Source organism: Amblyomma americanum, chromosome 7 (genome assembly GCF_052857255.1).
Source record: "Amblyomma americanum isolate KBUSLIRL-KWMA chromosome 7, ASM5285725v1, whole genome shotgun sequence".
NCBI lineage: Eukaryota > Metazoa > Arthropoda > Arachnida > Ixodida > Ixodidae > Amblyomma > Amblyomma americanum.
The window spans coordinates 21,015,626-21,041,318 of NC_135503.1; the positions used below are offsets into that span (position 1 = coordinate 21,015,626).

At 44.0% G+C, this 25,693-nt stretch overlaps 1 protein-coding gene across 13 annotated transcripts in view; it reads left to right on the forward strand.

Annotated features, from left to right (window-relative positions):
• Positions 1-25,693, forward strand: part of PMCA (plasma membrane calcium-transporting ATPase 3) — a 289,652-nt gene that overhangs the window by 201,332 nt on the left and 62,627 nt on the right. For 4 of the 13 annotated variants that reach the window (XM_077631439.1, XM_077631430.1, XM_077631432.1 and 1 more), the window contains 9 exons: positions 7,862-7,926; positions 8,021-8,083; positions 10,670-10,864; positions 12,678-12,881; positions 13,002-13,241; positions 19,153-19,278; positions 19,622-19,759; positions 22,416-22,454; positions 24,842-24,901. In XM_077631439.1, coding sequence (XP_077487565.1) covers positions 10,705-10,864; positions 12,678-12,881; positions 13,002-13,241; positions 19,153-19,278; positions 19,622-19,759; positions 22,416-22,454; positions 24,842-24,901 — 967 coding nt within the window. In that variant the 5' untranslated portion in view covers positions 7,862-7,926; positions 8,021-8,083; positions 10,670-10,704. Of the gene's footprint in view, positions 1-6,161; positions 6,752-7,861; positions 7,927-8,020; positions 8,084-10,669; positions 10,865-12,677; positions 12,882-13,001; positions 13,242-19,152; positions 19,279-19,621; positions 19,760-22,415; positions 22,455-24,841; positions 24,902-25,693 lie in introns of those variants that run through there. The other 9 variants (XM_077631441.1, XM_077631440.1, XM_077631433.1 and 6 more) reach the window with 8 other exon arrangements.

Here is a 25,693-nt window from a genome sequence, read left to right on the forward strand (position 1 = left end):
CCCCCCCCCCCGCACACACACACACACTGGTGAAGCAGCGGGAACTGTCAGTCAGCATATTTTGTTGAGACGCAATATCGTGAGATTGTTCACAAAAAAAAATTGCTTGAAAAATATGCTTAAATTAGGCTTAGGAGGAAATGAGATCAGCCTGTCTGTCTTACATTATTGTCGTCCTACAGCTGGTGTTTCAGTCATCAATCCGATGTTAGTACAAGCAGTTCGAAGCTTCGAAACAGGACGGCACTGCATCCTCTGTAGAAATACTGTACAAGAAATACTGCAATGGCTTACACTATTGCCACCTCCCGCACCTGCTTATTGTAGCCGAGTCTCATCAAGAGCGCTCGTCCAGTCGCTGTCTGCATCAGTCAGTGTATTTGCGAGCCGAGCTGTGCCTCCCTAAATTCCCCGAAGGTGTTCTGGGTCCACAGGGCCAGAAGCTTGTCAGTCGACGTGTTCTGTGGTAGTTTCAACGCCGTCTTGTATGCTTTGTTCATACTGGTCTCTTGCTTGTTGTTCTTGAGCCTGATTCACACACTGGTATGCCAAGCTGTATGTGACTCACCAGTTTCAACGTGTCTTCCTTTCGCATTCCGTGTCTTCTGTTGGTTACGCGGGTGATCATTAGGGCTTACCTGCATCGTCGTCGTTTTGAGTACGGCGAACATGTGGGTGGGCTTCGCAGGTTCTACTGGATCCACATCCCAATAAGTCTAATCAAATAATTTTCCGGTATTTCCATCCCTTGCAAGCGCGTAGGCCTTCCTCGGCTGGAAGGATCCGTCTTCCTTTCTCCTTCCGCACTTTCAGCAGCTCCGACTTCTCGGTATAGAGCATGCCAGTCCTCTTGCTCTGACGTACTCCTCGGCCGCTGCCTGGAGTGTCTCTTCCTTCTCTTCCAGGGAGCCCTTGTTGATCCAGATAATGATATCATGGGCGTACATGGCATGCCTGATATCTTGTTTCTAGTTTCCTTGCCAATCCTATCATCGCCACGTTGAAAGAATAGGCGAGATGACAGAGCCCTGTGGTGTTCCTTTCTTTGGCACCTGGAATTTTTCCGAGCACGCGTTGCCTACTCTTATAGTGGCCGACCTTCCAGACAGGAGAGCCTTCACGTAACCGTGGACTTTGGCCAGTTTAAGTGCTCCAGTCCGGCGAGGATTGCTTCGTGACTGTCGTTGTCAAAGCCTCTTATATGTCCATGCCGATTATAGCGTCCTCTCCTTTCTTTGGCGTTTTTCGCAATACCTCTCCTTTTATTTGGAGCAACACATCCTGCCTCGAAAGTTTTTTTTTTTTCTTCCCTGAAGCCGAACATGGTTTGGGGGACCAAGTCGTTCTCTTCTATGTAGTTTTGGGGCCCTCTCGGTCACCATTCTTTCGTACAACAATCCGAGGCGCGATGTAAGCAAGATGGGTCTCAAATTTTCAATCTGCAATTTTTTGCTAGGTCTGGGGACCATGATCACTTCTGCGTGTTTCCATTCCTCCGATACCGTTTCCACCGTCCAATGTTTGTTAGTGAAGTCTGCCAGTTCCTGAACTGCTTCTTCGTTCAAGTTGCGTATCAAGGCGTTGTTGATTTTGTCTGCCCCTGCAGCTGTATTTTTCTTGGCATTCCCGATGGCCGCGAAGACCTCCTCCTTCGTGATCGGCCTGTCTAGTGTTTCATTCCCGGTGCCCCAATAGCTTCATCCATAACGTGGAGGACTACGGCCCCCGAAGCACTTCACTCGGATTTATCCACTAGTTCGGATTCCGTCTCCTCGAAGATATCAATCACTCTCTCTCTCTATCGCTTTGTTGTTTTCTGATTTTGATTCAGTGGGGTCAATTAGTACTCGCAAGAGGTTCCAGGTTCTGGCTGTGTACCCAGGGCTCTCTTGAGCGAGTCACTTAGTTGCTTCCAATTTTGTCTTGCTGGTTGATTTGCGTACTATTTGGCCCTGGCTGTGACTTCCGCAATTTTCACTTTGAGTTTTCGATTGTGCTTCTGCTTCTTCCATATCTTTATCAGTCCTCTCCTGGCTTCCCACAGCCGCGGGAGATGCTCGTCCACCTCGGGAACTATGCTGTTGTCCTGCCAATCTTTATCGTGCATTCGTCCCGCACGCTTTTGATTTTGTCACACCAGTCTGATCGAGAAGACATGTTTCCCAGTTGGCCTTCGCTTTCTTCCCGGAAGGCATCCCAGTTGGGGATCTTGGTTTGTCCAGTCCTTCTCCTAATCACTCCGGCCGCCACCTTCGTATGCAAAATGAAATGATCATTCCCTGGATTTTCCAGTAGATTTTCCCGCGGGTGGTCCTTACCTTCCCGAACGAAAGTCAGGTCGGGTCAAGTCGTAGGGAAAGCAGAGTCTCTGATTAATCCGAGATCGAAGTTCCCCGCCTCGGATGCTATCGTTCTGCCTTTGATACCTTGTATTGTGTAGCCCCAGCTTCTGTCCTTCGCGTTGGAATCGCCGCCCAGGATGACCAGTAGAAAAAAATGCATGGTGCATTTATGGGGTTGCCCCCGCCTCCATCTTTTACTACATTTCTCAAAGAATTGCTCATAAATTAATTTTTCCTAAAGAAGAGCGCAGTGCAGGATGGTGGGTTAATGCAACAAAAAAAAAAAGTGAACAAGAAAATTTTAGGGGATGCGTCTATTGCGCGGGGTGAACTATTCAGAACCACTCCAGGTGGTTGAAACTATTCCGGAATCCTCCGCTACTGCACCTCTTTCTTCCTTTCTTCTCCTATAGTCCCACCTTTATCCCTTCCCTTACGGCGCGGTTCAGGTGTCCGCCAAGAAATGAGACAGATAGTGCGGCATTTACTTTCCCCAACAACCAATTTCTTTCTATATACTGTGCACGACGGGAGCCAAATTAGGTGTAACGCTCATTACGCGAGTGCGTCCATTATGCGAGCAAATACGGTATTTACGTAAATTTGCTCTTTATTTACTATATATGACGCGAACGGACCACTGTGGTGAAGCAACGTTCTTGCGCGTGTATCCGCGCCATTACCCTAGATTAATTACGTGAGTGGATGCACGGTGCGGCACTCTGTCATTGGCGAAATGCTATGCTAGCCCGTGTTGTTCCGTGCTGTACCTGCAGCTGCTCTGTCAGATGTTGTAATTTTCCGCGCTCATTTTCAACGCACCGGAGGCGAATGGGTTCATGAAAATATACGAGCAGTGTCCCGCTCAGTGACCCCTCGGAATGGAGACCCATCAATTCTGAAGGCTATAGCCGTCTGTTGTCGGACGGCTATTTCAACGAAGTTGAGCTGATTTAATGGAAGGGGAGAAGGGCGCCAACTCCAGAAGCGCATACTTCCTATAGCGAGGTAAGCTGCGCATGCGCAGCAGAGCGTTTTCGCGGAAATGTGCTTGGAACGTATGTGCACCTGCTGTTTGCGAAAGGTTCGAAATCGGCCGGCGGCACGCGTTCCTTATACATGGTGAATGAACCGAAGGTTTGTGCCGGTCTGTTTTGAAAATTTTTGTGCACGATACGATACGTGAAAACTAAGTTCTCCGCCTTTTTTGCAACACCTGCAGTACTTATGTGCGTTTCATTGAAGATGCTTATGTGCCGTGCACTTTCGTTAAACAGATCTTTAAGCACCGAATCTCGATCAAGTTTGCTGCCTTATATTTTAAAGGCTAGATATTTTAGGCAGACGGCTAAATAGTGCAGAAAATTTTGAGAAACTAATTGTCCGCCATTTTTTTTTGGTTTGAAGTACTTTTTTTTTCAGTCGGGAAAATATATTTCTCGCGTTATTTTTCGGGCCGTTTTTCACGTTTATTTTCGGCAATAATGGCTTTGGCAGAACCGGCAAACGCCAAGCGCTATATTTTGATTAACACGCTGTCTGTATCCTGTATTTTTCTTGCGCTATATCGGTGATTTTATAAGACGCCCAGTCACTGTTCACGTTGTACGTCCATCGAGGACATATCTCGTTGTTTTATACGTGGTCCGTGAAATATAACTGAAACTATAACTTAATTTTAACAGATATAAATAATGGCTACGATATATGCAGGGATTGGACTTTTCGCTTCAAAAAAAAAAAACGATAAAAGTACGCAGGATGCAGGTTTCGAAATCCGTTTATACCGAAAAAGGTCAGTATCCTTCAAATATGCACACCGCAGTTAGCTGGCTTCTGAGTATACTCTGTCATTGGAGAAAATTAAAATACACAGGACATGGGAGTACTGAGGCTGTGGTACCGTTGGGCTAGCGCATGCAGTTGCGCGTTTTGGGGCACTGCTCCACTAGCTTACATGCCCGCGCTGCGCAGTTCACGAGACTCCATTAGCTGGAAACCTTCAGTTCCGGCTGGAATGACAGTTTACAGCGGGATTTTTGAACCGAAAATTGTGTCCAACTGGAAAATTTGCGCTTCCAGTTAGCTCCAGCTGTAAAATTTCGAGCTGCAGCTGGATTCTCTACTTCCAGCTGGAAAATGTCACTTCAAACGTCACTCCAACTGGAATGGGTGCCACTGACGAGTCTGCCGAGTCACCATTTACATTTGGGCTGTTAAGTAGCTTTCTCCACAGTACGTGAGGACACTGACGCGAAACATGCATGCCTACGGGTCACGAAAAAAAAAAAAATACCATGCTCTGTATACCGCGGCGGTTCAGCGGCAGTTCCATCGCTGCCTTCAACGCGCAGACCACGTGATGCCTTGCCCTCTCACTTATCCCAGCGCTGCGACCCAACACTCATGAAAATCCGGTTTTTAGATGTAAACTTCCTCTCGTGTTTCTTCTGACAGCTCCATCATTCTTCTTCCGTTACTTTTTTTTTTAATCGCGCCAATGCTTCCTTCTACAGTCTCAGATGTAAAAAAGAAAATGGGGAGGGGCGAGGTGCCTTTCTCAGCGGGAAATTTTCTAAGGGAAAAACAAGTGCAGTCCCATTCTTTTCATAGATTTCAATAAAAGTATTGCGCAAATAAGACCCCCCCCCCCCCACCTTTCCTGCTAATTGCGACCATATGAGCGTTAGCTACTGATAAATTGACTGCTCGTGCTGACTGCAGAAAGGCCAAGATAAACTCTAAGCAACTTTGCACCGCGCAGGAACACCACATTATGTCGCTGAAAGAAACCAGTAGTTCAGCCCCCGTAGTTCAAAACTGCGTTCTGAAATAAACGCTGAAAAGGTTGTGGTAATAAAAAAAATATATGTATATATAAACCAAAAATTCCAACCCCTATAGATGCTGTGCTATAAATGCATATGTGTGTTTATAGCACAGCATATGAAAGCACACTCAGTGTCAAAAGCTACAGAAACTGCAGGGTAACCATGCAGGCTAGTTGGTGTGGATCATACATAATTAAACCAGCAACAAAAACTACTGATCCGGAGTTCCCGGGTTCGAACCCGACCGCGGCGGCTGCGTTTTTATGGAGGCAAAACGCTAAGGCGCCCGTGTGCTGTGCGATGTCAGTGCACGTTAAAGATCCCCAGGGGGTCGAAATTATTTCGGAGCCCTCCACTACGGCACCTCTTTCTCCCTTTCTTCTTTCACTCCCTCCTATCTCCCTTCCCTTCGGCGCGGTTGAGGTGTCCAACGATATATGAGACAGATACTGCGCCTTCCCCCCCCGCCCTTTCCCCCCAAAAAAGCCAATTATTAACAAAAACGGGAAAACAAGAAGAGGAAGTATACACAGTACAACGGTGTCCTGTATATGTGTTTGTATGCAGCATTTTCTTTTTTATGCATGTGTGCTTCGCAAAGGAACAAACGTTACAGCTTGTATCACAATGGTGCCTGTTGGCGTTCTTACTGGTCCTGTGAATGTAGACACAACTTTTTAGAAGATCATCTGCCTGCAATATCGAGTTTGATACCAGACTTGCATCGCAACGAGTTTTTCTTTTACATTCCATAATTTGGAGTGATGACTGCATTGGAATTTAAGCAGGTACTTCAGAAAATGTGCTTGCAAATTTGCGCCTCTTTCAAAAAGAAGCGCGCCTTGAAGAGCCGCGCACGCTGAGCGCGCGCAGATTGGCCACAGATGTTGCGGTTGTCTCGAGATTCCCAGCGCGGCGCTTCGGCAGCCTTGTAGTTTCCTGTTACATGCACAGATGGCAGCGCGTGCGACGAGCGAAAAAAAAAATTACAAGAACGAAGCGCACAGAAAGAACGCGAGGCGGTGCGGTGCGTCTGCCAGCTGGGTATTTTGGGTTAGTAGTGAGCCGAATGTGATCGACGGCTGTGCTTTTGTGTCCTTTGCGGCTGCGGAACGCGCCATAGGCACGTCGAGTGGGCAAAGGTGTCCTCAGCCGACGGCGCTGGCCACGAGTTTTGCACGCTTCGTGAGTTCTCGCTGCTGGAGTTGGACGCTAGATTTCGCGACCTGCGTTAAAACACGTTCGTCGTCGGGCGTTGCACGTTTACCGCCGCTGTGTGCATTTGGCGCGCCACGCCTGGGATCGGTGGAAGTTTCTGTGAACCCGTGCTCCGGCGAAATACTACTCACTCTGCCCTAGTGGGAGCTTCCTTCGCCTCGCCGTCATCCGAGGCGTGTGTCATCTGCGATCTGCGCGGAACACGAGTGACGCGCTGTTGCATTTGCTTCCGGGTGCTGAGGTAGCATCCACCCGAAACAAGCCTCCGCACACCCACCAACGTGTAGGCTCAATACTGCATTTGTGCGCGGTCGCCTGTTGGTGGATACGCTGTCGTCGGTCGGCACAAGCCTACTACCGGTCTGCTTGTTTTTGATGTGCTGGTGTGCTATCCGGTTCACACGTGCTTTCTTTCCCACGAGGGATGTGGGCCTGTCCCTGAGTGGTTCTTGTAGCGCGTTATGTAGCGTAGTACAGCGAGCACTATATTGAAATTCTATAGCTGCTTGACGCTCTCAGTGGATCCTCGGTAATGGTCCCACGCGCGCATTCGAGTTTGCATCACGGCATTAAGCTATGCTCAGCAGTGCGTCCTGCCGTTTTCTTTGAGACGCGACTAATCTTAATATGTGTGCAACAGAGAATTTGTATGCACTTGTATGTTTTCGCAAAGATGGCAGGGTTCGCAGTGTTCCGTTTACGGCTCATTTTTGAGTTGAATTAACGCTAGCAAGTGTCTGGCGAAGGCTCTATAGTGCTGCAAACTTTTCGATGTGTATCGAAACGCAGCATTTTTGACCACTTGCGCTACGAGTCTCGTGTCTTCGCCTTACGTTTAGGGGAGGTGAAGTCGAAGCTGGTTTCGCGTGTGATAGAATTGCAGAGTGATAAACTAAAGAAGAACTGGGTTCGGTAGTAGAATGAACTAAACGCGCAGACTGTCTTTTATGTTTTCTTATATGCGCCTTTGTAACTGGCTTCAAGGGTCTGTTATCAAAATGTTTTTGTCTTCGTGGTAAACGAAAATGCTCCTCCTCCCCGTGTTTTTTTTTTTTTTCTTTCGTGCCTTGTTCAAGTGCAGCAAAACGTGATCCATCATTACACAGGCCTGGCAGCTACAGTGTCTGTATTTGCTGCGCACCTGCACCGGCTTCAACTCTGGTTGCACCTGTGAGCCTTGTCATGAGGCAGTCTTATAAGCTTGTCTGGCCTGCAACAAAAGCGTGCATTGCTTCCGTAGCGTGAGCTCTCCTCAGTAAGGCAAGACGATTGCGCAGGCTCTAAGCGGTCGGCAAGTGATCTGTATATGTACAGTCTGTGGACAGTACAGCGACACACTTCGATCAGGATTCAATTGCCGTCAGATATGAAGCCACTATTGTGTTCTTTTCTTGGCACATCACAGTGTTGTTTTACTGATGCCTGCACATCCACTCATGGCATCTTTCCTTTGTTGTGCTTTCTGTGCAGACACATTGATGTTCAAGATCTCTCGGAAACCAGCCAGTGTGATAAGGGGAGAATTGAGGATAACGGTAAGGACTCTGTTGCTTTTCTACGCTGTCTCTTCAGTGCATGGGCTGATGCAGGAGCATTTGGTTAGCATAGGCTTTCCTTTTTTTTTTTCAGGAACTAGAGATAGGTCCACTGGGGCATGATGACAAGCAGCATCTTCATCCTGTGATATAAGCTGTAAGTATCTGTTACATAGTTTGTTTCGCATAACCACCCTCATTTAATGCTCTGAAATTTTTGCTATTCTGACTAAGATAGAAATTGTTACTACATAACATTAACTTTGTTCACTCTGCTGCTTATTGTTTTTTTTTTTTTGCACAGACAAAGCGTTAACTGCATGAGCGGAAGTGATTGCACCCTTTACTTGACCTCTTTCCTGGCCAATTAATTTTCTTGCATACAGTCCCTAATTTGGTGAAGTACTCATTTTTTAATAATTTATTCTGCTTACTTCGGTTTAAAGGGAACAAAGTGTAATTGCTGTGGCACAAATTTATTCTGTTGCTGACAAACATTTACAGCATGCTCTCATGCTAAGCTGCTATGTTGTTTTTTCGAACTGTAAAATCAATAGCTTTGTGCCTAACATCAAGAAATAAGTTGCATTTAATTTGACATGACTGCACTGTATAATGGAACACTGAATGTCACTATGTTATAATGGGTTCTCGTAACTTAAAAACTATCTGCTGCCAATGTTTATATAGCTTGCCGGTACATTTGGAAGGCTGGTTGAACTTTTTTCCTTTGTTACCTTACTAGTTAGTGACGTGAAACACCTGTACACCATTTCATACATTAGGTGCAATGCTGTCAAAGTTAGCGCTCTTATTTCCACTGCCTACATCTGCAGTCAAAATGTAATATGTTCCTTTTGGTGGGCGAAACATAATAAATGCTTTGCCTGCAGGCTTATAACAAGGTGCATTTGCAGTGATCTTGATTAAATGCGCTGTTATTGCTGACTGTGCCTTAGGCCTCTCCGCCACAAAACAAGTGAGGAGTAGCACGCCTTCCTTTATTTTTTTATGCGGACTACTTCCGTACCTTTCATAGCATTAAATGTGATGTATGAAACTGAGTGTAATGGAGCTCAGATGTTTGTCAATTAAATGGTACACAATAGGAGTTCTGATGTCTGATCGTTGTGCATTGCCAGTAAGGCCAAAAGCATCTGCTTTTGGGACATGACATGGCAAGATTTACATGAAACAAGGTCTTGGCATGTTGGGCTTCATGAGAGGTTTCCCCCCCTCCCCATTGCATTGCTGGTATGCATAGAACTATAGTGCAAAAAAAAAAAAAGAGGAGGAAGGAAGTTTTGATATGCATTGTGCCACTGTTGAGGTGACCACCAGGAGTCGGTTTTCTTTGCTTGTTTGGCTGCATTAGAAAAATTTTTCTATCCTTTTGAGTGAATATATATTAAGGAAGCAAAATGTCAAGGAAAGCTTGCAAGTTTCATTAAACTTTAGCTCGAGGCATTTTTTTGCTTTGTGTGGAAGTTTCTGTAAAGTTTAGTTTTGTTCAGTTTCTTTATGGCCTGCTTAATTGCAGTACTGCTGTAGTCATTGGACAGCTCCACGGAAGTGCAAAATAAGCTTAGTGGCAATACTGCATATCACGTGTCACAACTATCGTTGGTGCTAATAGGTCACTAGTGCCATGAATGTTGCTAGATGCCCTCACCTGTGTTACTTGCATTTGTGCATTCTTTGCCTGGAATAAATCAAGCCGCGAATGGGCAATGTGTGTCTCCGACATGTCCGCGCGTGTTGGAGCATGTTATAGCAAGTTTTAAAGTACAGATAGCATTTTTATTTTATAATTTGGTTATGGCAATTTGCAGTGCTTATAAATGAGTAAATAGCCCCCTTAATAGTGTGTGCCCATGAGATTTTAGGCTTCCAAAGCTCTCCTCATGCGAAAAGCACGTGGCTACTGGTGCTTTTGAGAAGCCAAAGTTTTTTTTACTTTTGTTGTGACTGGAGGACAGCGTTAACCTGGAGAACAAATATTATGCTATCAACCTAATATAATGCCATACCAAACCTTAAAAGAAAGTCCATATTCTAGTATTAGGCATTGTCAATTCATGTCACACTGCTGTATTTTGGATGCTCGAGCTGGTAGTGTCTGATATTGCGCATTGTGTCACTACTATTTTGTGAAGCACAATCCTTAGATACCTCTTATCACTTGGGGAGGGACCTCCTGCAGAAGTTCAATGGCTGTAGTGCTGCGCTGCTGAGCTTATAACTGAAAGTGCCCTCAATTAGACCCGAATTTCTTTTTTCATTCACTTTTTCTGTGCAGCAGCTTGAAACTCCTGCAGTTCGGAAAAAATGAGACAATTTGGTTCTTAAAATTTCCTGGCACTCTGTAAAAATTCCATTCTCATCAAATTTGTCTCCTCAAATGTTTTTGAAAATGCAAGTATTCACATCACTGGTGCTGCTGAGTGAGGTCGCAGGATCAGCAGAAGGCATTGGGGCATTGGTGCCCGAAATTCAGTGGTGGTGAAATGCGGAAATGTCTTGTGTTCAAATTTTGGCGCACATTGTGGATACTCTAGTCGTTCAAAATTCTTTTCTAGCCTTGCACTCTGGAGGCCCGCGTGGTCTGCAGTTTTATAATGCAAAAATGCAGTGAACTGAATTTTCAGTCTTGGAGGGGCCAAGGCATTGCAGAGAAAATGGTTGGGAACATCTTGGCAGTGGATGCTGTGTAACGAGGCCAGTTTTTTGTGGCTCTGTGCAGCGTCCTCTGCGGAGGAGGCGCAGGCTGGTGGGGGCATGGCGACGGTGGAGGGTCGTCCGGCCCAGTATGGGGTCACGCTGCAGCAGCTGCGGGAGCTCATGGAGACCCGCGGCCATGAAGCCATCCAGCGGATCCACGATGAATACGGAGGCATCCAGGACCTCTGCAGGAAGCTCTACACCTCGCCCACTGATGGTTGGTGCACACTTTCACTGCGTTCTTCGTTTGCGTTAAGGGGAGACACGGGTCTTGAAAGGGCATATTCGGGATCAATACACTCTAAAAGTTCCTGCCTAAAAAGTTCCAAGGTCTAAATTTGACCTCCGGCTACTAAATTATCTCTATATTTCGTTCCTACGAAGCCTGGAAATGATGGTTTTGGAGCTAAGTGCATCAGGACTTCGTGCCCATCGCTTCCCACGACCGCGCCTCCATGACCGCCGTCTTGGTTTTGTTTGAAAGCTGGGCCCCTTCGCCACTACCTGTATTACTCACTACTGTGAAATATTTTTAGAAGTACTGCATTTCACTCTCTTTTTGAAATGTCTACACTGACCTTCGAATGGCTGGTGCGCGCACTTCAAATGCGATTTTCTTAGCTTTGTGTTTTTTGCCAACATGACTAGCCTTACAGAAGCTTGTATTATGCTTTTATAGTACAATTTCAATTGATCTTATATCGTTGAATCGGAAAGAACTAAACTGTGGAGCTATGCTGTTTCTGTTTGCCCGAGTCGGACATAAAATTTTGTGAACCGTAATGTCACCTAACTATGCTTCATAATTATGATGCTTGGACAAAATTTAGCATTTTTATATGATGATTTACTTCAACAACAATATAATTAGCATAGCACCAGATAACAGCTCTTTGGCTACACAGTCCCATTTCAATTGAAACTGAAAAATAGAGAAAGTGTCTTAACGACTCATAAGAATTTAACTAATTAGACCTCAGTTATCTTCCAATAATATTGGAACTGATTGAGATATCCTGAAACTAGTTGTATTCTTGAAAACAGGAAGGAGAAACATATATACACACCTAATTTCATTACGATATCTTTAATAATAAAAATGTTCATTTCAAGACCCACGTCTCCCCTTAAAGGGGTTCTGAAGGATCTTTCAGTGTTGCGGGAGTTTCTTTGCCTCCAGGGGTTTCATTCTGAACTTGGTAGTGCTAGCAGTTTGGAAGATACAGGGGTGAAGATGCATTAAGTTTGCTATTTGGGAGAGTTGTTATTGATTCCGCACCTGTGTTGCATGAGTGTTCCTTCGCTTGTGATGCATTCTTCCCTTTTTTAACCATGAGGTAAAGTGCACATGCTCACATGCAGCCTGTCGAAAACCAGATGTTGACAGACTGAGACAAGCATTTTGCCCCCTGCACCTGCAGGACCATCTTTTGATGTGCTGTATGCAGCGCTCCTTATGCTGAGCCAACTGTTTATTGTTGTATAGTGTCATTTGGTGTCCTGTTTCAGTGACGTGGCTGTGGACACGCATTCGTCTCCTTCCTTCCTTGTGCAAGGAGGCCAATTGACAGTGGCATTTTATTTTCCTTTGACCCACCAAGAACTAGCCTCATGCAATGCTAAACATAAAGGGTGGTAGGAGACGTCAAACAGAGGAAGGAAACAAAAGATAATTTCAGGGTTCCTTTAAACTTCTATGTGCAAACATGACCTCTCTTACACCAGTTTTGTCAGGCAGTTCTGGTGGCGGAGTAAAGTTTCATGATGCAATAGCTCTTCTCATATGTGCTAGAGGTCATTCTTAACTGTGTCACTAGCGGAGCAATGAAGAGGTTTCTCTGCGCCCTTTGTTGAATTGCATTAGAACCAAATTAGCTCCAGTCTTTTGAGCCAAATTTTACATTGCATGGTGCATGAAGCACGTGGATAAATAAGGGCTGTTGTGTATGATGCGTTGTTTTCCCACATTTCTCTGTCTGAAAGGGACACCAAAGGTGAATGCTAAGTCCAGCCACAATGCTTTGGTGCAGGGCTGAGCGGCTCTGCGGCGGACCTGGAGCACCGGCGGGCGACGTTTGGGGCCAACTCTATCCCGCCCAAGCCGCCCAAGACGTTCCTGCAGCTGGTATGGGAGGCCCTGCAGGACATGACGCTCATCATCCTCCAGGTGGCCGCCTTCGTCTCCCTCGTGCTGGCCTTCATCGAGCCCGAGGACCATGACTCGGGACACGGAGGTCAGTGGTAGTGTTGTTTGTGCAGGGTCAGGCTGATGATTGATGTTGAAATCGGAGGAGTAGGCTGGGAATCAGCTTGAAGTGTGATGGCTGATGTTTTTCTCTCTCTTGTTCGTGCAGGCAAGCCAAAGGAGCCCGGTGAATCGGAAGCTGGGTGGATAGAAGGTGTAGCTATTCTAGTGTCTGTAGTAATTGTGGTTCTAGTGACTGCATTCAATGACTACACAAAGGAGCGGCAGTTTCGCGGACTCCAAAGCCGGATAGAGCAGGAGCACAAGTTTGCTGTGATTCGGGGTGGTGAAGTGAACCAGATCGCTGTGTCGGAAATTGTGGTCGGCGACATCTGCCAAGTCAAGTACGGTGAGTGTGGTGGTGGCTTTCTGCCTGCCTCTTTCTCTCTCTCTCGTTCTCTTTTTTGCTTCTGTACCTAGCATGTTTTACATGCTTTTGTATAATTCCACTCGAGAAGTGCTTCCTCCACTTGAACACATGAGTAAGCATTTTTGAACTGTGTGTGAGTGTACTGCCTTGTCCTCAGAGTCATGAAACCATGTTTTCATTTGTGACATATGTCATGTGGTGTTCCACTGATGTCTTTAACATCGGTTTGGATGTGTCTAGAAATCATGCAATGACTTCTTCATGATGGAGCTCTTATATTTTACAGATGAATTGTTCACTACACATATAACCCTTGTTATATTTTATGGATTATATTGCTGGAAAGAGTATGTATGGTGGTTGCCATCTGGGAATGGAAAGGAGATTTGTATCAGTGCAGCATAATTTTTTCTTTATTTGTGTGAAGCCAGTATGTACCATGGAGGGAAGTTGGCTTGCCTGGAGGTATTGTTAATGCGCTTCTTGCTATATTTTATACATGCTGTCCTTAAGCAGTGTGATGTGCTTACAGAACGTGTGAAAGGACCACCGTTATGTTTGCTTTTATGTTTACTTGCTGCAAAAGGTATTCTTCAACATTGTACCCTGCATTTTTTTGCATGGAAGACATGAATAAGCAGAAGTGATTACTCATGGTGCAGCTTAAATTCTTTTGTGTTGAATTCTGGAAGAAACATAAGTAAAAGTCATTATTTTAATATTTAATATTCAATATAGCAACAACAAAAGAGCGTATTCGAAAAAAACAAGTTGAATGCAAGAACTGGTTCACAACCATGTACTACATTCTGATAGGGAAAGGACGACTCATTTTTCATGTTGTAGTTGCTCATTCTTTATTTTTAATGCTCTAATGATGCCTTCCTATAGCATTGGCAGATATGAAGGAAGTCAGTCCGGCTGCTCCATTATTTCATTTTAAGAGTGGACCAACTCTTCAGCAGATGACAAACCATGATGTCTAGATGGAGCCTGTGCCATTTCTCCTCTACTGGCTTTCACATGACTCTACATTCGCTGTAATACTGACATCTGCAAGCTTTTACGCAGGCGTAGCATCTCTGTTTGTAGATTCAGGGCCTTGCGACAGAAAATTGTGACCAATCAGCAGCTTCAAATGCACTGAAATCTTCTGTCAGAAGTGTGCATGCAGTCAGAAAAGCCAGCTTGTGATGGTTTAGCAGCACCTACCGTTCTATTCAGTCTGAATGTTTTGTTGCCTTTTTTTTAACATTGCAGTTTAGCTATTCTAAAGATTTCGGTAGTGAAATTTTGTATCTCTGTTCAATCTGTGCAAGCATCACGGCTCTACAGCTGCATTGAACCAGTTGTCATGCTGGATTTGTTCTTCTTTTATAGACTGTTATGGTATTTCCTGACAGATGGTGCCACCAGATCATGTGCCGTGCATACCGTATTTACTCGCGTAATTTGCACCTTACTTTATTACCCGGATTTCAAGAAAAAAAAAATACTCTCAAATTTTGCGCTCCCTGCTGTGCAATTACACTAGCCTGCATGCGGGTGCACGCAGGGCAGGGTTCGGAAGATCAGCACAGCCGCATCGCCGCATGCTGCTAGCAATCGCTTTCCCGTGTGAACGGCTGCAAGAGCAAACTTCCGGTAACCTTCAGAGCGTGCGTCATGCCAGAATCCAAAACTACCGAGCCTTTTATCTCCTTGTATCTATACATTGGCTTCTGACTGCTGGCTTTGCAATTGTATCATTCTGTGTTTATTGCTTTGAGCTGCGCAACCGCCGTCATGGCATCACGCGGGGTACTACATAATGTGGATCTGGGTTGGGCACGGGGAGGGGAATCATTTATATTTGAAGTAAACTTTCTTTTGGCCAGGGAGAGACGTGAGTTGCGGTGTCTACTTATACGTGGCAATATATTGTATACATTGCACGTTATGACCTTTGTAGAGTTGTTTAGGACGTGTTCACAAAATCTCCACATAATTTGTGTAACCCCTTCTTGAAGCCTTAATTTTAGGAAAAAAGTGCACAAATTATGCAAGTAAATATGGTGGAGTCCCAGTAGCCACTGATGACATGGCTGCCGACTGTTTGGCAAGTTTCTTCATTCTGAATGTGCCGCCGCAGTGGCTCAGTGGTTATGGCGCTCGGCTGCTGACCCGAAAGACGCGAGTTCGATTCCGGCCGCGGCGGTCGAATTTCGATGGAGGCGGAATTCTAGAGGCTGGTGTACTGTGCGATGTCAATGCACGTTAAAGAACCCCAGGCAGTCTAAATTTGCGGAGCCCTTTACTGTGGTGTCTCTCATAGCCTGAGCCGCTTTGGGACGTTAAACCCCTGTAAACCAAACCAAACCATTCTGAATGTGCGTCAGTACACCTGCCATTGAAACACTAATGAGCTGAAAAAAAAACAAACTAACATGGTCATTTGGCTTGCTGCGTTTATGTGTAGTATCTTTAATTTTCATCTAAATGAGAAGGCGGCAAGTGCTAGTATGTCAGTTTCTGGCATGGTTAAAAAAAAGTTTGGTTTAGGTGTTAGCAGCACTCGTGCATCAGCTAGCAGTTTTGCATGCCAGTGCCAGTAAATACAATTGTGTGTGCATCACATATGCAGTTATTCATGCCAAGTGACTAACGTATGGTGTACAAATGCTGTTCTGGAGTATATCTAGCCAGCGTACATGTGATGAATCAGCTGCTGTCTGCATTGCGATCACATGCTGAATAGTTGATGGTTCAAAGCTTGCCACAACTGCAGTAAAAGTGATGACATGCCAAAACAGTATGTGAAAAACCATTTGTCTGCCATGTCACAAGGCGTTGGTGTGAAGCATCGAGTGGTCATCTTGACAGCATCTGCATCCTTCGCTGAAGAGGTGGCCAGTACTGGTGTACCTGAAAGAAGCTGCCACCGCTGCTCAGCACACAGCGACATTGCATTCTTCACTTCCTTGTGCCTTTGAATGAAAAACTGACATGCAAAATCAGTTGCAACAGATGTTCACACAAATTTTGGAAAATCTGGCTGAGTGAAGTATGGTTAGCCGTTCAAGCAATTGACTGAACTGCTAATTCGAACAAGTAGGCAAATAAAGGTATTTTTTTTTGTTGCTATCTTGAATCTCTAGATGTGTAGACAGGCAGCTTTCGAAAGGGGTTTTGACTGCAGTGTGCCAGCAAGGGGAAGTAGAAGCATTGAATGCTTAAACCTGACTTTGTGCTGCTGTATTTTTAATTACTCAGTAAAATTGAGAAAAGCCACCAGTTTTAACGACAGCTGATGTAGTGCTACAACATCCCTACTCTGTGCTGGATTTCTCAGTTTCTCAAAATTACCTAATGGGAAAAGTGGCCCCACTGTCTATGAGAGTTTCTTCAAGAGTGCTTCATCCATCAAGGGTATGTTGGGAAGACGAGGTTTCATATTTGGCTTGGGCAGTGTTGGGTAGAAATGGGAGGTTTAAACTAAAGAAGCAAGCGAGGTCTGTTCCAAGTGTGTTAGATTAATTGCTTGGAAAAGAAATGTTTGGAATAATTAATGCGCTCATTTTGATGCACAGTAAGAAGTGAGCATGCACTGATGTGAGCTTCCAAGTTGGAAGATTGCAGACTTTGTGCTTAGCAGTGTCGGGAGAAGTGGCCATGCAATTCCTGCATCACTGAGCATCTTGTTCCTAACAGATTTATTATTGCTTTCTTGTTTGCTTGCTTGGCAGGAAATGATTGGGGGTACGTTGAGGAAAAGTAGTTTTGTACAAAAAAAAAGTTTTTTTCCGATTATCGTTGTAGCAGATTTCCAAACTATTCAAAAATTTTGGTCTGTAGCAAAGAAAGTAAAAAGTTTCAGTTTATTGAAACTCTAATGGTGTCTGCAGTGTGGTATCAGTGCATTCTGTTCATTGGTGCCATTTGCATTTTATTCAGGACTGGTGTACATACCTGAGTTCTTGAAAAATCAACTGTTGCTCTGCATTTTTCAGTGAATGTTGTGATACTTGCAGTGATTTGGTTATGAAGGTAATATTTTATCAATATTCACACGTTGCTAGCTAGATGATGGTCTGACATTTCGTGCTTTTCTTATGGCGTATGTTTCAATTGGCGCCCCGAAGCAAATTTTCTTGCTCTGCAAAACCAGCGCAAAAACCAACGAGCATGAGGCGATTTAGATTCAGATCCTGCATTCTGATTGGACCATGATGGTATGGCCCCTCAACTAAAATATCTTGCTCCTTTGTGGATTTCGAGAGCTGCTCCTGATCGCCGATATAAGTTACGCCCTTAGTGCACATTTCGTTTACTGTGTTGGAAATTTGTGCCTTCATGTGCTTTGATACAGTGACCTCTCGAGTTTATGCATTATGTATGTTTACTTATTTGCATTACGTTGGTTGGTTTTGTTGAATGGATCACAGTGCTTATATATTTACACATGCTTGCAGATGAATGTGAAACTGGCTTAAGTATAAACTTCCAGCTGGGGTTACTAAGATAGCAGTAAATGAGATTAGTATATGTTTTTGTCATTTCCAAGTGTTTGAATTTAGCATTGGCCCCATGTAGCCCGGAAGTAAGTTCTTGTCTGAGTTCATACTTGTGTAACAGTTGCACACCATGCCGCTACCCATAACGTTTAAAGGTGTCCGGTACCAAGTGATTTTCATTTTAAATTTGTGTCATATGAGGATGTACTTATGAACAGTTTCATAATATTTAGGAGCATAATTTTGTCGGCAAGCATATTGAACTACTGAGTAAACGTTACAAGTTGATTGACGTAAAAAATCATGTTGAGGCATCGTCTAAGGTGCATGTGCAAGGATGTGCTTATGCCATCTTTTTGCAGTGCATTTTAGTCACATGTGCTGGCGGGAAAGACAGTAGTGTTGTTGATGAGCTGGTGTCCTGTAGGTCAGGACCTTTTGTAAGTGTGAGGGCATGGCACTGTCAGCACTAAGGCAGCTGCATGCTGTTTCTAGCTGACTATATTTTTATGAATGTGTCCACTTCAAAGGCAGAGTGTTTTTGTTTGTAGGTTTAGCTACATTTTGGCTCTCATTGCCTTATTTACATGAAGGCGTTCTTCAGAAAGCCCATACAGTGGACTCTCTTTAAGGTAAACTCTGTTAAGCAAGTATTCTTTCAGTTGTCACTTGCAGCTGGTGTCCATATAGTGAGAGTGGGTAGAACTGAGGTTTCTGAGCAGTTTTTTAACCAAAATTGAGTGTGTTTGGAAGAATAAGAGTAGTCATAAAAATGAGTCACTCTCAAGAATTCAGTCGTTAACTGAAGATATTGTGCAAGGTTTTTAAAATTTTAAGAACTTATTTAACTTTTTAATAGTTTGATTGCAAGCTCCTCTTTATGTTTCTCTGACTCCTGGCTCATCTCTAGCACCTGTATGGTCTCGTAAAGCGACTTATTTTAGGCACCTCTATTAAGGTGAACTTCTGATATGGTGCCGAAATTTTTAAGATCTTGTCACATTCATCTTAAAGGGAGCCTCTTGCTATGCTGAAGCATGACATTGTGTTAATTGTGCAGGGAAGACACAAGTACTTGCAAAAGTGCATCTGTGAAACATTAGTAATTCATGTGTCTTGTTAAAAAAAGTTGAGCTTTTATAGTTCATCATGTTATTCGGTGGCATTGGCGTTTGACTGCTGATCTCGAGGTCATGGGATTGAATCCCGCTGTCAGCGCATGCTAAAGAAAGCCCAGGTGGTCTAAATTAACCCGGAGCCCTTCACTGCATTTATTACCCTTCATAGCCCATCTGTCACTTTGACACAGAAATCTACTATTTTAGTTCATTATGATATTGTCAGTCTCCCAAGTTCCGTCATAATAATTCATTTTTCTCTCTGAATGTATTGTGCAGGCGATCTACTGCCTGCGGATGGAATCATTATCCAGAGCAATGACTTAAAAATTGATGAGAGCACACTAACGGGTGAATCAGATCACGTCAAAAAGGGAGAACACACAGACCCCATGTTGTTCTCAGGTAATGTATTTTCCCCTACTCTTATTTCTTATTATAGCTTTCTCTTGGGTAACATTTTTTTCAGAGAACTTGATTGATTGCACACCACAATGATGTAATAGTTAATGTCCGCTCGGACTCCTGCTAAGCAGTGCGTGGTACTTGAGCACTTCTTTCTTTCCTGTCCTCATTATGTAATGCAAAGTGACTATGTATAAAAAAAAAAAATTGTCATATCTCATTCTACTCTTGGCCAGTAGTGTTTCCCTGCCAGTAGTGTTTCACTACAAGCTTTTGGCTAATTGCTTCCTGAAGCACATGTGTAATAGCCTTTGCTTGCGTTGCCTTGCCACACCGCTTGCAGGCACACACGTCATGGAAGGAAGTGGAAAAGTTTTGGTATCCGCAGTCGGTGTCAACTCTCAGGCAGGCATCATCCTCACATTGCTGGGAGCTGCCCACACAGAGAACAAGGAGCAGAAGAAAAAGAAAAAGAAGAAAGGTGAGTTGTTGGATTTGGGCCCACCATGCTGCTTGCTATTTCGTGATCATTACTCTTAGTGGAAAGAGAATAACTAGCGATGATAGCAGTACATGCAGGTTAGGAAGGAGTATTGGTCTTGCAGGCCATAATATAGACATTAGAGACAAGGCTTATTGGGGTTTTGGTGTGTGTCGTGCCAACACTCTTTTTAAAGGGAAGCTGAAATGGTTTTCTGAGAATTCGAGGTTATTCAAGAATTCGAACCTACGGACTTTCTAGGTAAAGCATGCAAAGTATTTTTGCACTAGCATTTAAAATGCTGACGTAATCGTCGATTAAAACTGTGGCAAAGTTCAGGCTTCTCCTTACTGCTTCAGGGAAGTGCGGGGAAATTCGTAGTGACATCATTATCGCCGCAACTTCAGATGTCCGCTGCCTTTGCCTGCATGCTGCTGTGAGTCGTCCGATGCCACCAAACAATGCTTTATGAACTTCACCTTTGATGGTGTTGGCTTTCTTCCATGAAACAATTGTTTCTTCGCTGGAAACGTAGCGCTGTCGTATGTGACGTCATTATCGGGGCTTCTGCCCGTTGCTGTGCACTGCAGAGGAACCTCAACGCCGACACCGCTTTATTTGGCGATTACACCGCCATTTCAAATGCTAGGGCAAAACGATTTCGCAGGCTTTACTGCGTGTTTCACACAATTGGCCCTTTTAAACTCGTCGAGCTCTTAAACCTCTTCAGTTGCCCTTTAAGTGATGTGCTGATTGCATTGGGGACCTTGGTTCAGTTTCTGCGCAACCTTTGCCTCTTGCTCCATTTTGCAGCTCCTGCTTTTATCAGGTAACTTAATGTGAATCCAGCTTAATTTGAATTTGTAAACAAAAGGCCGCCATTTCACAGTTTTTTTTTTTGTTTCAGGAGAGAACAGCTTACTTAATGCACTGACAAAGATAGAAATAATGTACATGGCAATGTATGATTGGTCTGATGCCAGACATGACCTGACATGGTGGCTCAATGGCTTTGGCATTGTCTGCGAAGGTCGAGGTCTTTGTTCAAGTAAAAAATTTCCTTGTAGGCAGATTTCACTGCGTGTTTAAAAGCTCCACGTGGTGGTCGTGACTTGCAGCCCATAGTGATTATTTGTCACGTAAAAGTCAATCAGTTGGTGACATCAAGACTGTTGTGCCTACTTCACTAGGCCAGCACTTTTGGGCACATCAGTAGTGCCAACAGGGAAGGAAAAACTTTGGACATATAGAAAATGCATTTCATGGTCCCCTTTAAATGTGCTGCTTTTTTAGTTTGTATTGCATTCCACTTTGTAGCTACATACACCTGCGACGTGTAGTGCGCTTTCTTCATTTATTAAGGCTCGGTATATTTTAGTTTTGTGCGTTAAGAGTATATAAAGCAGCCATGTAGTAGCTGGTCACGCTAAAACAGAACATGGAGTCACCATTTTGTGCATTGTGAAACAGTGCACAGGTGTCTTGTAGTGCAAAATTTTTGTAAAAATTTCAGGCTTGTAGACCTTTTAGAGATTTGTGTGGGGCGAGCACTTAACTTTATTAGGTGCAGTACTTGTACTTAAAATGTGCATTTGCACATGCATATGCATACACATATATGTAGATGCTGTGCTGTCTCTGAGCTAACTTGTGCACTGCTCTCTCAACAGGGTTAGATGAAGCATTCGACACCATAGCTGTGTGAATGGTTGTGTCGTGACTGTGATCGGCTGGTGTCATGTTTAAATAGACTACATGCTACCACTGTCATCAAGTGGAGGACTTCAGTCTTGTAATATTAGCTGAGCCTTAACGCATGCTAAACGAGTGTGTTGTTTTGTATGCATATATTAATTGCATGCTGAGTGGTAGCAATCTGACATATGTTTGTATACTTAATCTGTTTTCCTATTTGTGTGTGTTTTTCCACAGCCAAACAAAAACCTCTTGGTTTTTGTGAATGCTGTCTCTGTCTAGAGTATCTCTAACAGTCTTCAGTTTAATTTACACTTCTCTTGCCACTTTGTTCCAGTTCAGACTGTGGAGGAGATCATTGCTTTCATAAAATTGTTTTCTTAGCAGAATTTGACTAAGATGGCGTTTAAAACGAGGGGTGATTGCTATGCAGTTTAGTGTTCATAGAAGCCTTAAACAGTCTATTCAGTTTGTCATCTCAGTCTTTGCTGGTTTTACAGGCAGCTTAGTTCTCGCTAACTATAAAGTCACTCAGAGAGTTATATTACCTAAGGTGTACTGACCAGTGGTCTTTGTTGGTCTACATAGGTGATGCAGCCACTTAAATTGCAACTCGCTCAGTTAAAAGTAACTTGGATCTTGTTTGTCCCTGTGTGCGTGTCCCGTTAATGTGCTAGTTTTTCCTCATCCAAACTCTCTTCGGCCCCCTTAACTCTCCCCCCATTTTGCTCCCTTCACTAAGTGCTAGTGACCTTCGTGTGGTTCCTGTGTGGTCTCGTGTTGTGAACACTGCCCCTTGATGCGTTGTGTGATTGTTGACTGTTTGTAATAATTGTGTGCTTTTCTCTCTCTTTTTCCTCCTCGTCCCTCCTCCGCTGCTCCTTTTCCTGCCTTGTTCCCCCTTTTTTCGTTGGTCATGCTTCTGCTGTCTCCACGCTTTTCGATGTGTTCGACCCTCCAGATGCTAAGAAGGGGCATAGAAAGAAGAAAGGGGAACCAGGTGATGATGCCATTCCACTTCCAGTGCTTTGCATATAGACGTAACTTTTCCATTTGCAGAGCTGCACAGATGCTTTTTTTCTTCCATTCTTTCTTTTTGAGAGAGACCCTTGTCAGGAATTCTTATTCTGGAGCCGAAGGGTTGCTTTTCTGTGATATTAAATGTGCCAGTCGATCGTGTGGTTGGTTTTGCACAAAGCAAGCAAAGAAAATGGTGCCTTTTTTTATTTTCTCTGACTCTTGCGATGAAGAGGTAAGGTGAAATAGAAACTAGGTTAACTAGATAGGCTTAGCTGTTGATTCTTTCTTTTTTTGGTTTGGAAGGGGGTAGAAAGTCCTGTTATAGATGCTCAAGTTGCCTTCTGAGGGCTAGTCTTAAGCTGAAGGTGTTAGTAGTTCTAGCAATGAAATGCGTTCGATACTTTTTCTAAATTTCCATTCAACAAGGTTTTTATTTTTATTGTCTTATCACGTGCCAGTAAGGCAAGCATGTCGTCGACGCTTGTGTTTTTTCTTTTTCCATTTTGAAGTAAAATAATGTGCATAATGTTTGCACTTATTATTATTAATTAAAAAGACACTCGTTTTGTCTTTTTTCCTACTTCTTCATACCTGTCCCAAGTGCTAGTCTTCTTTAATTAATAATGGAATAGTGATGCGTGCGTCGAGCTCCTGTCACCGTGTTGATTAAGCCGCAGTTAACCGTCGCTACCCACTCAGACATCTGGCCATTCTTTGGCGTGTTTTACAAAATAGCTTTGAGATTCATTTTTGGATCTTCTGCAGCCAGCCCACCTTTCAGGTCCTCTCGGTCCTTGGGGTCTCCTGTGCACTTCCTAGCTACTCTTGTGCTATGTCTTTGTTCTAGTTGTTGTTTTATGTGCTTTTTGTCTGCGTTCTATGATGCAAGGTTTTTTAGCTGGCTGCAAAATTCAGGTGGAGTGCTGTGTTACAATAAAAAAAATCTAAGCAGGTGTTTTATTCTTGGCACTGCTGTAGGCAAAATTTAACATTTTCTATGCTTTTTTAGCTGAGCCATAAGTGTCTTTGCTTTTAGAGTTCTGTCTTTAAACTTGCCATCTAACCATCTAACAAAGGTGTGGCACTTTTGTGTCTCCATGACTGAGTTGTGCGTAGAAGAATGTTCTGTTTGCAGTGTTGACCGCTTCTTTGTGCAGAGACGCATGAAGCATAGAAACGAGTGCTTTTTTCGTTTCCTAGATGGTTGTCGCTTAGCTGCGTACTAACATATGCATGGCGTGAGCCTGCTTTTTTTAACCAACATGCTTCTCTGCATTGTGCTCACAGAAGAGACTCTTTAGAAGCGCTATAATTTCACAGCCATTGCACTGTACACAGTTTGCCATTGTTTAAGGCTTCCGGGGATCATTAAACATAACCTCCTAACTAGCACATTCGCTAGTAAATTGCAGGATGCTGCTGTGCAGAAAATACTTGTATTTTCTGCTGAGCTGTTGGGTTGCACGTTAATCACTAGTTGTATGTGTTAATTGTATCCTTGGCTATGCAGTGTTGCATTTGCTTTCTTACAGTACACTAAAAGTGCCAGCCACTTAAAATATCTTAAAACAGACATATAAAAGAACCGTGCATTGTAGTATGTGGTAGCAAAGCATCTTTGTTTCATTTTGTTTTTAATTTGGACCGAGCTGCACTCATTGGTGCACTGCTTTTTTTTTTCGTAGTAGGACTGACTGCCTTATGGGATAGTAATCCAGGATAGCAAGCGTTGTTTAGAAGCAAAGCATGAGGGATTTAAACTCGTCCACACACTGCAGCTGCAGCTTATGTGTCCAGGCCTTGCCATATGGTATTTTGCTGTCTGTACTGTTAAAAATTGCATTAGACATCACTATTTGCCTATGTCCTCCTGAAAATGTGGATGAATAAGAACTTCTTCCAAAGCAAGGCCAATCATACAACTGGGCCTGGATCATACTACTAGCCTAATGTTTTTGCCAGAGGCGCTTGTAATTAAGATGGACGACAAACTACCATCTCCACTTGGGACTTGGGTGCAGAACTTGTAGAAGTGCGTAGAGATATTGAACGGAGTTCAGAGAGGGATGCAGAACTCCTTACAACCAACAGTTCTGTTTTTTTTGCAAATAAAGTGGCAGCACTGGTGGGTGCTGGTTTTGCCATTCCTTTCTTTCTTTTCTTTTTAGTTTTTGAGAAGGGGCACATGGTTTTTTCGCAGCTTATGTTTTGTTTTCCGAGGATTGGTTTTGACATTGTGTTCTTATTTTGTTTTTTCTTCCTTTGCGTGGTCGATTTTCCCCTCCACCTTTTGTTCCTTCCCTGCTCCTCCTCTTCTCAACCCTGCTTTGTTGCTGCCACCCTGTTGTGCGCGCATCATCCCCCCAGCATGCTACGTCGAAGCTGGCGAAAAGGAGTTGTCTCCACTCACCCAACCTGACCCAAATGGTAGTGTATGCCTCACCGAGAACGAGACCATAAAGTCTGCCCTTGTCTATCCTTTTTTTTTTTCTTCTGGCTGTTTGCTCACTTGTTCCCTTTTTCCGCTTCCATTGTCTGTGACCGCTAAGATTCCTTCCTTGTTTCATTGCCTGGGTGTCGGTTGGTTCCTCGTTTTGATGCCTGCCTCTGATTGCATTTTCTTTGGGTCACTGTCTGTCACCTTTTCCCACCCTTCAGAGTCACTGCGGCCTGTGAATGCATCGTTGTGCACTTATTGCTTTGGTGAAACACCAGCCGTGTGTAGCAAGTTGACTGCAAACCACTGGAATGCATAGTTTGGCTTGCCAGCCTGCGTTTTGAATTTGAGCTAATGCATGTGCCTGCTGACAAGCCTTGTAACGATGGCAGCTGAGGAGAATGAGGTGCCAGTAAATGTGTGTGTGTGTGCTGGGAACAGAGATGTTGCCCTTCTTGGGAGCCCAGAGGGTATTTTCTTAACTGGTGTGCACATGTCCGGTGTGTCACTTGCCATCTGTGGCAGTTACCATATGATTGGTGGCCTCATTTCTCTCTGGTCAGTGCCTGCGTTAACAGTAATTTGCAAAAGCCTACAGTAAGCAGCTTACTGATGTTCACTGCTGAACAGCTGTGCACTTACTACGTAGCTTGTAACGTACTGGTGTAGTGGAATGGAATGCTGACTTAAACCACCTACCACTTAGGATGCCTGGTGTGTTGGGTTATTAGAAGCTTGTTGTGCATGCATTTGTCGTCTCACACATTTCCTTGGTATTTTTG